The 14,239-nt window shown below is 44.2% G+C and overlaps 1 protein-coding gene across 3 annotated transcripts in view; it reads left to right on the top strand.

Moving 5' to 3' along the window:
- Positions 1 to 14,239, top strand: part of il16 (interleukin 16) — a 215,368-nt gene that overhangs the window by 166,425 nt on the left and 34,704 nt on the right. For all 3 annotated transcript variants that reach the window (XM_087981256.1, XM_087981255.1, XM_087981254.1), the window contains 2 exons: positions 4,490 to 4,577; positions 13,231 to 13,718. In XM_087981256.1, the coding sequence (XP_087837382.1) occupies positions 4,490 to 4,577; positions 13,231 to 13,718 (576 nt within the window). The remainder of the gene's footprint in view (positions 1 to 4,489; positions 4,578 to 13,230; positions 13,719 to 14,239) is intronic.

The raw sequence follows: 14,239 nt of genomic DNA, 5'->3' as shown, positions 1-14,239 counted from the left end.
TCAGTATTTACTGTGGAAAAGGATATGGAAGATATAGATGTAGGGAAATAGATGGTGACATCTTGCAAAATGTCCATATTACGGAGGAGGAAATGCTGGATGTCTTGTAACGGTTAAAGGTGGATAAATCCCCAGGACCTGATCAGGTGTACCCGAGAACTCTGTGGGAAGCTACAGAAGTGATTGCTGGGCCTCTTGCTGAGATATTTGTATCATCGATAGTCACAGGTGAGGTGCTGGAAGACTGGAGATTGGTTAACTTGATGCCAGAATTTGAGAAAGATGATATGGAAAAGCCAGGGAACTATAGACCAGTGAGCCTGACGTCATGTAAGTGGAGGGCAAATTGTTGGAGGGAATCCTGAAGGACAGGATGTACATGTATTTGGAAAGGCAAGGACTGATTAGGGATAGTCAACATTGCTTTGTGTGTGGGAAATCATGTCTCACAAACTTGATTGATTGAGTTTTTTGAAGAAGTAACAAAGAGGATCGATGAAGGCAGAGCAGTAGATGTGATCTATATGGACTTCAGTAAGGCGTTCGACAAGGTTCCCCATGGGAGACTGATTAGCAAGGTTAGATCTCATGGAATACAGGGATAACTAGCCATTTGGATACAGAACTGGCTCAAAGGTAGAAGACAGAGGGTTGTGGTGGAGGGTTGTTTTTCAGACTGGAGGCCTGTGACTAGTGGAGTGCCACAAGGATCGGTGCTGGGTCCTCTACTTTTTGTCATTTACATAAATGATTTGGATGTGAGCATAAGAGGTACAGTTGGTAAGTTTGCAGATGACACCAAAATTGGAGGTGCAGTGGACAGCGAAGAGGATTACCTCCGATTACAACAGAATCTGGACCAGATGGGCCAATGGGCTGAGAAGTGGCAGATGGAGTTTAATTCAGATAAATGCAAGGTGCTGCATTTTGGGAAAGCAAATCTTAGCAGGACTTATACACGTAATGGTAAGGTCCTAGGGAGTGTTGCTGAACAGAGACCTTGGAGTGCAGGTTCATAGCTCCTTGAAAGTGGAGTCGCAGGTAGATAGGATAGTGAAGAAGGCATTTGGTATGCTTTCCTTTATTGGTCAGAGTATTGAGTACAGGAGTTGGGAGGTCATGTTGCGGCTGTACAGGAGATTGGTTAGGCCACTGTTGGAATATTGCATGCAATTCTGGTCTCCTTCCTATCGGAAAGATGTTGTGAAACTTGGAAAGATTTACAAGGATGTTGCCAAGGTTGGAGGATTTGAGCTACAGGGAAAGGCTGAACAGGCTAGGGCTGTTTTCCTTGGAGCGTCGGAGGCTGAGGGGTGACCTTATAGAAGTTTACAAAATTATGAGGTGCATGGATAGAATAAATAGGCAAAATCTTTTCCCTGGGATCGGGGAGTCCAGAACTAGAGGGCATAGGTTTAGGGTGAGAGGGGAAAGATATAAAAGGGACCGAAGGGGCAACTTTTTCACACAGAGTGTACGTGTATGGAATGAGCTGCCAGAGGAAGTGGTGGAGGCTGGTACAATTGCAACATTTAAGAGGCATTTGGATGGTGTATATGAATAGGAAGGGTTTGGAGGGATATGGGCCGGGTGCTGGCAGGTAGGACTCTATTGGGTTGGGATATCTGGTTGGCATGGACGAGTTGGACTGAAGGGTCTGTTTCCATGCTGTACATCTCTATGACTCTATGACTCCTATCCTGAATCAAAACCAGCTCTCTCTTCTTTGTTAATATTATGTTACAACTGAATTAGGAGGCAAAATTGATTCCGGAGTTTTTTTGTCTCCTTCTCCGGTGATCACAGCACAGCTAGTGCTTAGAGGGACACGGAGAGGGAGAGGGACACGGAGAGGGAGAGGGACACGGAGAGGGAGAGGGACACGGAGAGGGAGAGGGACACGGAGAGGGAGAGGGGCACGGAGAGGGAGAGGGAGAGGGACATGGAGACATCACTAATTATATCTGTAAATGTATACAGCAGGTTGTATTTAGGTCAGTATTGGTGCAAAAATCATAGTCAAAATACAGAGAATAAAACTGTTGATTGAAATGGAAAAAGGACAGTTGTTAACTTGTGGAAGAAATTGCTGTGCTTTTAAAAAGTTACTGACACTCATTGTGTGCGGTGTTTACACAGACTTTGTTCAAGCAGCAGGGGAAGAGGTATGTAGGCAGTCCCGCACTAGGATGTATACGTGTAAAGTGGGATTTGATCAGCAATAGGTAGCTGATTGGATTATGCAGTTGAGTCCAGTTATGAATGCCAAAAGTCGTCAGCCTGGTGGCAACTGTCTGTTTGTTTGATTCCTGGACAAGTGGTGTATCTCAAGATACCCGGACTCGGAAGAAAGACAGTTAGTTATTTTCTTGGACCAGTTACTGTAAACTGTTGCCTTTAACCAGCAACTAACAGACTTTGCAGTTAGTGTACCTATCGCCATGTGTCTCCTGAAAAGAACCAGGAGGAAAAAGATTGAAGAGAAAATTCTGACCAAACGAAAAGGATCATTCCAGTGAATGCTGTGGACTGGTGCTATTAAACTGTGCTTCCCAGTCTCCCTTCCCTCCACTTATAAAACTGATTCTTTTCGTTTGTGTTTGTCTGTATGTGATGTGTAGGATGTTTATAAAAGGGTTACTGTTTTAACTGGTAACGTTACACAGTGATGATTCATAATCTGTCGCTTGTGACTAGAACTTATTTGATTGTAATGAACAGTAGTGATTGTTAAGTATAGGAACCTGGTCAGTGTTTACTGTTCATTTGATTCCATTGGTCAGGTAAATCTAACATTTTATCAAAACATTAATCTCTTGTGGAGAACCTGGGAGCACTGGTGCTTGAGAATCAGCTCACTTTCTCAAGTGGGTTGTAACTTCAGAAACAAGGTAGCTAACTCCCTTTAGTAATAAATAAAGACTAAGCTCATTGCTTGAGTAATTTTGTTTGCAAAGATGTAAAAACAAAAGTCTAACTCAAACAAATACACACACCATCTTGACCAAACAAGACATTTAATTCTTCTGTCTAAATTTGACTATCTCATCCAAGTTAGACTTTGCACACACAACTCAAATCCTCCTCTAATTGTGGCGATGAAGCCTTATAGTGAGTTTTCAACTCTCTCACTTTGTTTCTCTCTGAATTAGCTCTCAGCAGAGGGCAAAATTGTTACTCCTGAGGCAAAATTGTTACTCCTGAGGCAATTGATTTCACATGTGCTGTGTTCAAATACAATAGTGTTATTCCATCCACAACTGCATCATGTGACCTGTCCGAAAGACTTCACATCTCTAGTTGACCCATTTGTGTTCTCCATGAAATGCTGCTTTTATCTTTGTTGCAGTCATTCTCCTTAACTTTGTGAAATGTTCTTTCCAAAAAATCTAAGATATAAATAAATGTCCAAATCAATGATATTCTCGGTCATTATTTCAGATAACACATCTTCATAAATATTGTGAGGCAATGGTTAAGAGCTAATGCCACTGGTTCAGAGCTCTCTGCCCAGGACACTTGTGTCAGGAATTCAGATCCACAACCACTTTCCCTTTTTAGGAGCAGAATGATGTGGGCCATGATCAGACACAGACCTCCTGATCTGATGTTTTACACCATTAACTCTTAAGTTAGATGAAATCAGACAAATTATTTCCCAAGGTGACCAGGAGTGGACTTCTTAAAAGCCAGGCAGAACTCAGTTATTGATTTATTGCCTGGGTATATTTTCACCTTTATCTTGTGTGTCAGCTTGACACAGAAGGGACCAGTTATCTTATGTGGTCAATAGAGCTCACTATGTTGGTAAAAGGTGGAGCCATTATCTCTGCAAGATCACCTGCACTGCCAACTCGCCACACAATGGTTAACACCGAGGTGATAAAGCAGAAATGGACCACAGAATCACGTGTCAGGAAACAGATTAGATTCCCTACAGTGTGGAAACAGGCCCCTTGGCCCAACAAGTCTACACCGACCCTCCAAAGAGTAACCCACCCAGACTCATTCCCCATATTTACCCCTGACTAATGCACCTGACACTATGGGGCAATTTAGCACAGCCAATCCACCTGACCTACACATCTTTTGGACTGTGGGAGGAAACTGGAGTACCCAGAGGAAACCTACACTCCCACTGGGTGCAAACTCCACATGATTCCCACCTCGGGTGACTGCCGAACCCAGGTCCCTGTGCTGTGAGGCAGCAATGCTAACCACTGAGCCACCGTTTGTTGCATGAAAGCACAACGTCTGACTAACATGCATGTGCTATTCAACCTCCACTTCTTGGAGTTTGTTATTACATCCTCAATCATTTAAAAATTGTCCTTCCAAAATATTGGCACAGCATTTGGTCGTCATTGGTAGATCGGGGGTATTTCTGGCTCTTCCATTGGTAGAGTTTCTAGATTAATTTTTTTTCATGTTCACTGACATTCAATATTCAGACTTGCACAATAACCAATGATTGGCTTTGTCTCCACAGATTTCTGAACAGCAATTCAATGAAGCAATTTTATTAACTGTTGAAAGTGCTCGGTTCAATAAGGACAGTAATCCATGGAGTACGCAAGGTAAGGGCAGTTTCAGTTATCCAAGAGAAATAAAATGCCATATTTCCTGAGGAGTGGCAATCAGAGAAATTGCCACTCCACTCCCTTTCTATGTTCCCAAAAGAGCTCTGCATTTCTGACAGGAAATTCTGGCCAGGGGTCCTTTGAAACGCGGAGCCATAAATCCATTCTGACAGATCTCTCATGGCGTAGATCAGTGAGGAAAGGCAAACCATGACCTTTTCATTGTAGTCAGTTGCTGTATTGTTCAGTTTGAAGCCCAACATTCCAACCAGTTTGACAACTGATACACAGAAGGTAGGTGTGAGGTTATTGTCCTGAGAAGGTAGGATGCCAGGTACGTAAAATGCCAGGTGGGTAAGGGTCGTGTCAGGTCTGGAGTGGTGGTGGGGGGATTTGGGGGGGCAGGCCAGAGTTGTCATTTCCAGCAGCATATTAGTGGGGTCATGCTTTGAGTGAGTGAAGGATCTCAGCTTCTGAGGGGTTGGATAGATTAGTTCCTAGAGGAACAGGGTGGGTAGCGATGTGTGGGGTGGGAACACCTGCTCTCAGGAGGCTGTGGGGGCTCATGGGCCTGGCAGAACAGGAGACTCCTGGAAATAGTGTGGGGTGGTAGAATGGACGTTGGGTGGGCATGTTAAGGGAGTGATACCAGTCAGGGTTGAAGGAGGTTGTTGTGGGTTTGAGGCAAAGTGTAGTTGGAGGGTGGTGAGAGGTATACTGGGAGTTAGTTTCAAAGTTACTCAGGAGTTAAACTGGGCATTTTATTGTCTAACCTCTCCTGAGTAACTTTTATAACCTCAACCAAGCCATTTGAACTCTGATTTAAATGGATACTTTTGGAGAGTTCCAAACGCAGGGGAATTGCCCCAAGGAATCTTCTGTTTTCCAGATAATCCCCTCAGTTGGGAATGTTACAATGGGAATTCACAGGACTTCCATGCCCCCCTCCTATCTATGCTTCAGAAATGATCACCGCCATTTGAAAATCCAAGCCAAAGTCTCTTCAAATCGCAGCAATACTTTCCAATAAACAGGATCCTTTAGCAGTTTAGAAATCATTCAGGTTAACCCCTCCCTTACACTGAACATCTTGTACAATTAATTCAAGCCCTTTCCTCCAGCCTTTAAGTAAATTATTTTCCAAATACTTACTTCATGAGAGCTATCATAGATTCTACTTTACTAGTTTCTGGTAGGGACCTTCATGTCTGAATGACTGAGAATAACAAACACTAATTAGCATTTGCAGTCTCAAAGACTGTTGGATATACCTGCACTCTATCCATCTAGTCTTTAGTGCTTAGCACCAAGATTGGGAGACAATGGTCCTTCACCTCGCTCCAAGTGCCTCTGCTTTATAAGGAGGCAGGATAGGACCCAGGAGGCACATTGCCAGAGGAAGAACTACAAATTAACCCTAGCCCCATGTGACTCCTCACTGAGGTGCCCAGCTGCTCCCACTTCCAGTCTGTCTGTAACCCCCATGCTTATGGGAGTTCTGGGTAAGGTGGGTGAATGTGCATCTGGGCAGAGCACACTCAACATGTCTGCACCCATAGCCACAAGTATCCCTGGGCCCATCCCAATCAAAACCTCAAGACCAACTGGGTTCACTATAGGGTAGGACCCTTCAACTAAAGTTGCAGACTCTGGAACTGCACCAAGACACGAGAGGGAAAGGAAAGAGAAACCCTTCTGAGGACACATAGCAAAATATCTTTGTAAATACGTTTGTTTTATTCATCTGTGGGATGTAGATGTCACTGGCTGGGCCAGCATTTGAAGTCCGTCCCTAGTTGCCCCTTGAGAAGGTGATGATGAGCTGCCTTCTTGAACTGCTGCAGTCCATGTGCCATAAGTAGACTCACCGTGCCCTCAGGGAGGGAATTCAAGGATTTTGACCCAGTGACAGCAAATGAACAGTGATCTATTTCCAAGTCAGGGTGGTGAGTGGCTTGGAGGGGAACTTGAAGGTGGTGTGTTCCCATGTCCTTGTCCTTGTCCTTGTAGATGAAAGAAGTTGAGGGTTTGGAAGGTGCTGGCTGAGGATCTTTGGTGAATTTCTGCAGTGCATCTTAAAGATTAGTACACAGCTGCAACTGAGCATCGGTGATGGAGAGAGTGGATGCTTGTGGATCATAGAATCCCTACAATGTGCAAACAGGCCATTTGGCCCAACAAGTCCACACCAACCCTCTGAAGAGTATCTCCCCCTGACCCATTTCCTTATCCCTGACTAATGCACCTGGGTCTACCCATCCCTGAATACTCTGGGCAAGTTAGTACGGCCAATTCACTCTTGCCTGCACAGCTTTGCACTTTGCCAATCAAGCAGGCTGCTTTGTCCTAGATAGTGCCATGTTTCTTGAGTGTCGTTGGGGCTTCACTTATCCTGGCAAGTGCATTTGTAAATGTATGCTCCCATTACATCATGAGCTGTGAGAGCGACTGTTATGGGCACACATAGTAGCTTTCATTGGTGACATGTCATGTACTAACCGTGTCTGAATGAAGGTTATTTCTTCTTTATTGTCTGTACTAGCAGGAGGCTTTTTGTCATCACCAAATAAGGCAATATTAGATGTTGTGATGGAGCCCTCCCATTTGTAACCTTCACTTTTATTAAACCACATGAACTACAGAGAAAGATCAAACCGGCAAGCTGCAGTTGCAGTCAGGATTCAACAGGGGGTGCTGGTCTTAGCTGCTAGCAAATGTTTACTGTCAGCAAGAGATTGACTTCATTCAGCTCCAGGGAACAATATTCAGAGATGTCCCGCCTGCAGTGCTTTCACTAATGATGCTGCGCCGGAGGCGACGGACAGTGCTGTGTTTTTGGATTCCAGAGATTGGCAATAAATTGAAATAAAATACTCAGAACCAGTGCAGACATTATGGACTAAATGATTTCCTGCTGCTCCATAAAATTCTGTGGTTCTCTATTAATTCTGTATTGTTTCCCAACCTTAGATGCTGTGTAGGCTATTCGGTTATTATCCCCTCTATATCCCAGCATGCTGTGCCTAATCCCCACAATTGACTTCCCAGCATCCCACCATAACAATGGCCACTAATATACTCCCTGACTTGCAGTGAACAGAGACTCCTTGGATTAATCATGGCCCACCCCTCTGTCCAACTTGGAAAGCCAGCCCTGACTGATGAGTGACCGGACATGTGACTAAACTCTCTGAAGCTCTTGACTGACCACTAATCCTTGAAATGGACCTGCAGGACTTACAATGGCCAACTGCAATGATACAGAACCCAACCCTGGATGCAACAAGTGACTGACTGACTGTGCCCAAGAAGACTCTGGACTGGTATTGGACTAGTCTGGGAGCCACTGTCTGAAAGGCTGTCTCCTTTGACTTTACTGAGGACTGCTTTTAGACTTTGAGGAGACATGGTCATTTGTTTGAAGCGTAAGCAGTGTGTTTGTGAAGCTTGCTGATAAAACACGGTGCAGGTTTGAGATTGGACAGAACCCACTGATGTATAATAAGATGTCCAACTATGTTGCTTGACTGATCAACTGCTGACAACCATGACAAGCCTCCTGTCTGCGCAATAAGTGAGGTCAGACAGGAGTACTGTCACCTGTAAGTTCTGAGTGAAGTGGCAAAGTGTAAAAAAGCAAGGCAGAGATACTGAGAGTATCCGAGTAGATGCAAGATGGCTGAGCACTGAGAGCAATCAAGGAGCCTGAAGGTGCACCTTGCTTCAATCCATGAGCTGGGTGGCTGTCCCTGCACTCAGTGGCCTGGCAGCGGCATTGCAATGAGAGGTATTAGTTGCTCTGAAGAATGGTGCTGAAATGGAGGACTGTATTCTAAGTGAGTTGGTGATTGCCATCATCCTGTGGTGAGGCTGGTGCATGTCCAATGCCAATCTCCAAAGACCGTGGGGCAGTAGGCAGTTACTACCCTGGAGTGTGCCCTGAGACACTGGGGACCTCTGTCCAAGGTGGAAGTCTGGAGGACTGGAGCTAGCAGGTACCTACTTTAATTTTCACATTGGGATTTGTCACCATCTGACTTCTCTCTGGCACATGGGAAACTAAGAATTTGCATATAAATGAGAAATGATAGGTGCTGATAAGAAGTAAATGGACTTCTCGCTACTCACTGGCGAGATTCTCATCTCGGCGATCAAACCTTAGTTGGGAAATCAGACTTTTGTTTGATATTGAGAATCTGATTTTTCCAATCTGACCACATTTTTCCCAACTGAATCAACATCGCCCATGCTGTTCAGCGGCTCGGAAAATTCACAGCATACAATTGTTCTCAGTAATGGTGACCACGACAGTTCAATCTCTCTCTTTTTTTTTTTTTAGGAAAGAAAATTTACCAGGTCTAGACTAAATGTGACTCCAGACCCACAGCAATGTTTGACTCTTAACTACCCTGTGGCCAATTAGGGATGGACAACAAATACTGGACTTCCCAACAATGCCCACATCCCAATAAAGTTATTGGAACCTTTTGAAAGGTGTAATTCAGAAAACTAACAGCCCTTGAGGATAAGCAGCAGCTTTTTAAAATGATCAATGAGATTAGGTGTGGTGTGAAGTAATGACTATAGAGGAGTTAATGCTTCTGTTCCATTAGGCTCCACCTACTCTGTTGAACTGAATGGGAGACACGCACCAACCCACCCCACCACCCTGTGGCCAAACACTTTAACTCCCCCTCCCATTCTGCCAAGGACATGCAAGTCCTGGTCCTCCTCCATCGCCAAACTCTAGCCACCCAATGCCTGGAGGAAGAACACCTCATCTTCCACCTTGGGACCCTCGAACCACATGGGATCAATGTGGGTTTCACCAGGTTCCTCATTCCCCCCCCCCCCCCACCTTATCCCAGATCCAGAGGCACCACCCTCTTGATCTGTCCTACCTGTCCACCTTCCTTCCCGCCTATCCACTCCACCTCTTCTCCGACCTATCACCATTACACCCCTCTCCGTCTACCTTATGCATTCCCAGCTACCTATCCTTCAGCCCCACCCCCTCCCATTTATTTCTCCGCCCCCTTGGGCCACCCCCTCCTTCTTGATGAAGGGCTTATGCTCGAAACATCGACTCTCCTGCTCCTCGGATGCTGCCTGACCGGCTGTGCTTTTCCAGTGCCACACTCTTCGACTCTGATCTCCAGCATCTACAGTCCCCACTTTCTCCTGAGTGGCTTCCTAGACCACTACAGAGGCCAGTTTAGTCAATCACATTACTGTTGGCCTGGAGTCATGTTGAGGCCAGAGTCCAATCTCAAACCTGCACCATGTGCTTTCAGCATACTTCACAAATACACTGCTTACACTTCAACTAAGTGGTCATGCCTCAAAGTCTAAAGGGAGTCATTCTCCGTCAAGTCAAAGGAAACTAATTTTAGACAGGGGATTTTGACCCAGTGATAGTGAAGGAACAGCAATATATTTCCAATTCAGTATCTTGAGTGGCTTGGAGGGGAATTTGCAGGTGATGGTGTTCCTATGTACCTGCTGCTCCTGTTGTCCGAGGTGGAAGTGGTCTTGGGTTTGGAAGGTGCTGTCGAAGCTCTTTGGTGAATCTCTACAAGATTCTAGTGTTTGAGGAATTTCTTTGTATGAAATTTGCCATTCTCATGATCAGTATTTATGATTTCATCCCTTCTGTCCCATTGAACCTATTATCCTTTTACTCTTGAACAATTGTAAACCATATAGTTATTGTAACATGCTGCACCAGGAATAGAGGAAATAGTACAGAGGGGTATGTGTGCTAAGAACTGGGGCCTGGGGCTGGATAGGCATTGACTAAATGTGTAATCTCGAGGCTACAAATCTGGTTAATTCTTTGGACTTTAAATTAACTGCTTTGTTAGTACTGTTCAAGCCTGTCAGAATGGAGCTGATCCTCGGTGATTGCTGGTTTACACCTACATATTGTTTATGCTACTGGAGGGAAATAAAATGTTCAGAGGAAGGGAAGTTTGGAGACAAAGTGATACCTTGCGAGAACCTTGGATTTGGAAGGGTTCGTGAATAAGAAGAGTTGAGGGATTTGGGCCAAATGCTGGCAAATGGGACTGGATCAGTTTAGGATATCTGGTTGGCGCAGACGAATGAGACTGAAGGTTCTGAATCCGTACATCTCGATGACCGGCTAACAAGGAATTTTCAGTGGAGCTTTGACAGTGGAAAGGACAAGGCCTGAGGGTCATAAACTTTTTAAACCACTTCTGCTAGCTTGGGTACCAGGAAAGAAGGCATTGGCTGGCCGTTAATTTTGTGGAAATGTGGCAAATAGTCAAAAAGACATTATGTTCTACATTTTATATTAAGCACAGTTCATTCATGATGAGATAGTGTGTTAATCCTGAAATCACGCTTCAGGAAGGATGTGAAGGTTTTGGAGGGGCTGCTTTACTGGAATGGTTCCAGAGATGAGTGATTGCAGGACCAGGAATCTCTTTGGATAGGAAGAACAAAGAGGAAATTTGGTGGGCGGGTTTAAAATTCTGAAGAGAAACAGTTTCCAGTGGTTGAAGAGTCGAGATCCAGAAGGCATGGTTTGAATGCAAAAGAACAGACAGGACACGAGGAAAAGTCTTCTGTTTTTACAATGCATGTTTGGAATGGTCTGCCTGCCGAAGTGTTGGAAATGAGATTCAATAGTAACTCTCAACAGGAAAGTGGGAGGAGAAACAAATTATAGGGATATGGGGAAAGAGCAGGATTAATGAGACTGTTCTTCAAAAGAACCTGCCTAGACTCGATGAGTCTCTGTAGTCCTCCCTGATGCACTTTGTTAGGTTCCATGCTGTGTGGTTACCATCCTGGGAAATGATGGTTCTTGAGTCCAGGTGACAAAGGAGCTAGTGTCTCCTCGGTCAGAGTATATAAAGTGAACAATTGAGCTATTTAAAAAGTTTCCAGAACATTCTTTGGACTCAGCATGGAAATTAATATGGGCTGATAGTTCAGTCATTGATATTTAATCCATAAATATTTGGAGTTTAGCATAGAGTTTAACATTTTGAATATATCCAGTTGTGATTGAACTGGTATTGTGTGCAAAGAACTAACAGATTGTTGAACTTATTTCGATTCATTTTTGAAATTTTTACGTCATATGATCAGGGGCCCTGAAACAGGAGAAGCACCAGGTCCCATGATTTCCCTCCGCCACCTTGCTCAATGCTACGTATTATCAGCAGTGGTCTCACTGGAGAGCCAAATGGCCAACTTTCTATACCACCTCTAGGTTTTTATTACCTAGTCCACTGGGTTTGCTCTGGATATTAATAACCCATGGCAGCTCTAACAATGGAATAACAACTCAGTGCACTACAGAAATACTGCAAAAATCTTACTCATACAATGCTCACAATCGCAAGTGAACATTCTTACATGGACATCTTCGAGGATCAGACCAGAATGGGTGATCCGTCCTAACTCTATCAGATAACCTCCTTCCTGAGCCAGCTAACAGTGTTCAAAGGCAAACTTTTTTTTATCCTCTTTCTATATAGAGAGGTTGAGCATTCAAACTTATACTGTCCAATCTCCATTAGATGACCAATTTGGTCATTGGCACACATCACAAATGAGCCATATTTTCCACATCAGTTTGACCAATTAACTCATTAAGACTTGCTTGCATCTCCCGGCTCAGAGGCATATTCTCTTGCCTTTAACACGCTTTGCTGTCAGCTCACTGATCACCACTTTTTGTGTCACCCAGGAAACTGTATTCAGCTGATAAAATAGTCCACTCTGCCTGTTTTAAGCAAAAGTTCAGCTTTTCCAGAGTTACTGTGACAGTTCAGTCCATTACTGCTGAGCTACAAAGCCATAATCTAAACACACTGCTTCAGTCTAACAGAGAAACACTTTAAAACTCATGACTTTTCTAATCATTTGTTCATCACTGGGCTTCATATGAAATATGAATGGGATTGCATTTCAGCTAGCCCAGCAAATATTAGATTACCATCTATGCTCCTCAACAATCTGTTCTTCTGGAACATTTGAAGCGTTCTATTGAATGTTCTGGACTGTTTCTAATGAAAGAACCACATTTTTGAGCTTCAACAATTTTTAGTCACAGCATCTGAAGTGTTAGGTTAAATGTGTTCAGTGCTCCATCTTTTCCACTTCGGGTATTAACTCTGACCCGTCTGCACAAAGGTTGGAAGGAATCTGACCATCTTAGCAAGTCAGGGGTTGGACAGCACAGAAATAGACCCTTCGGTCCAACACATCCATGCTGACCGGAATCTTAAATTAATAGAACACACAGAACATTACAGCCCAGTACAGGCCCTTTGGCCCTCGATGTTGCGCCGACAATAATCTAGTCCCATTTGGCCCATATCCCTTTAATCCCTTTCTATTCATATGCCCATCCAGATACTTTTTAAATGCTGTAATTGTATCAGCCTCCACCACTTCCTCTGGCAGCTCATTCCATACACGCACCACCCTCTGTGTGGAAAAAGTTGCCTCTCAGGTCCCTTTTGAATCTTTCCCCTCTCAACTTCAACCCATGCCCTCCAGGTTTGGACTTCCTCCCCCCCACCCTATGGAAAAAGACCCTAGCCATTATAATGTGTTTATTTGAGATGCTTCCATAGCTTCATTGAGATTGTAACTCTCTCTTTTTAAGACCAAAGGAGAAATGAAATCCCTTTCCACAGAAAGCAAATGTGGGAGAGATACACAGATAGAAATTTCACCAAAAAATCGCAGAAGCCAATGACCCGTTCGAGCAGTGACAGCAGTTACTTCAATAGTCCGACTACAAACAGTGGCACTATCTTCTACATTAACCACAGTAAAGGCTTCCAGACAGGAATACCTGGCTCTGATGGTCAAATGGGCACACACACTGACTCTCTTGGCTTCACATCACCAAATGGACCAGAATACTCTCCCACTTCCACTAAGGATTTACATTCAGCTAAAATTAAAGAGCTTGATAAGTGTGCCGCAGAAATGATGGAAAGAAACATTAATGATTCAAAGAGGATGTGTCCACAAACTCCTCCACCAAGGATTGGGAACAGTCTGCAGAAAGACCAACTTGCTATAGAAGTGAATGGAGGTCTCCACATGCACACAAAGGATGGACCATCTCAGCATGACCTTTCTCAGGTAGGAACCAAACAGATTTACAACTCAATATGTGCATGATCTCATTGAAAGGGTCCAATCAATAGGTGTTGCATGGTTTCACTCAATAATGACTGCTGACTCTCAGGTAAGAGATCAACTAAACAAGGGGTTAGATTCTTCTTTATACCAAGGTGATGAGTGGAAAATGTTACCCTAGCTCTCACTAGTTGGCCAGCATCACCTGAGATTTTGATCAAGTAAAGAGCTGTCTGTCTCAGTGAGGTGCATTGTATAAGATGTGAGAAACTCAGAGTAGAAATAGGCCATTGCTCCACCATTCAATCTGATCTTGGCTGATCCTCCACTTCAACACCATTTTCCCATCCTGTCCCCTTATCCCTTGGTGGTCTTGCTCTGTCGGAATATTTCAATGTTTGGCCTGAACACACTCGGTGACTGAGCCTCCAAAGCCTCTGGAGTAGAGAATTCCGAAGGTCCACCACCAAGTGGGTGAAGAAATTCTTCTGAACCTCATTCCTAAATAGTCTGCTCCTATTCCA

This window comes from Chiloscyllium plagiosum, unplaced genomic scaffold (assembly GCF_037043375.1).
Source record: "Chiloscyllium plagiosum isolate Xiang-an unplaced genomic scaffold, Cpla_swu_hap1 HiC_scaffold_39, whole genome shotgun sequence".
Lineage (NCBI taxonomy): Eukaryota > Metazoa > Chordata > Chondrichthyes > Orectolobiformes > Hemiscylliidae > Chiloscyllium > Chiloscyllium plagiosum.
Note: the sequence above shows the minus strand (reverse complement) of the source record. Positions and strands in the feature narration are given on the sequence as shown.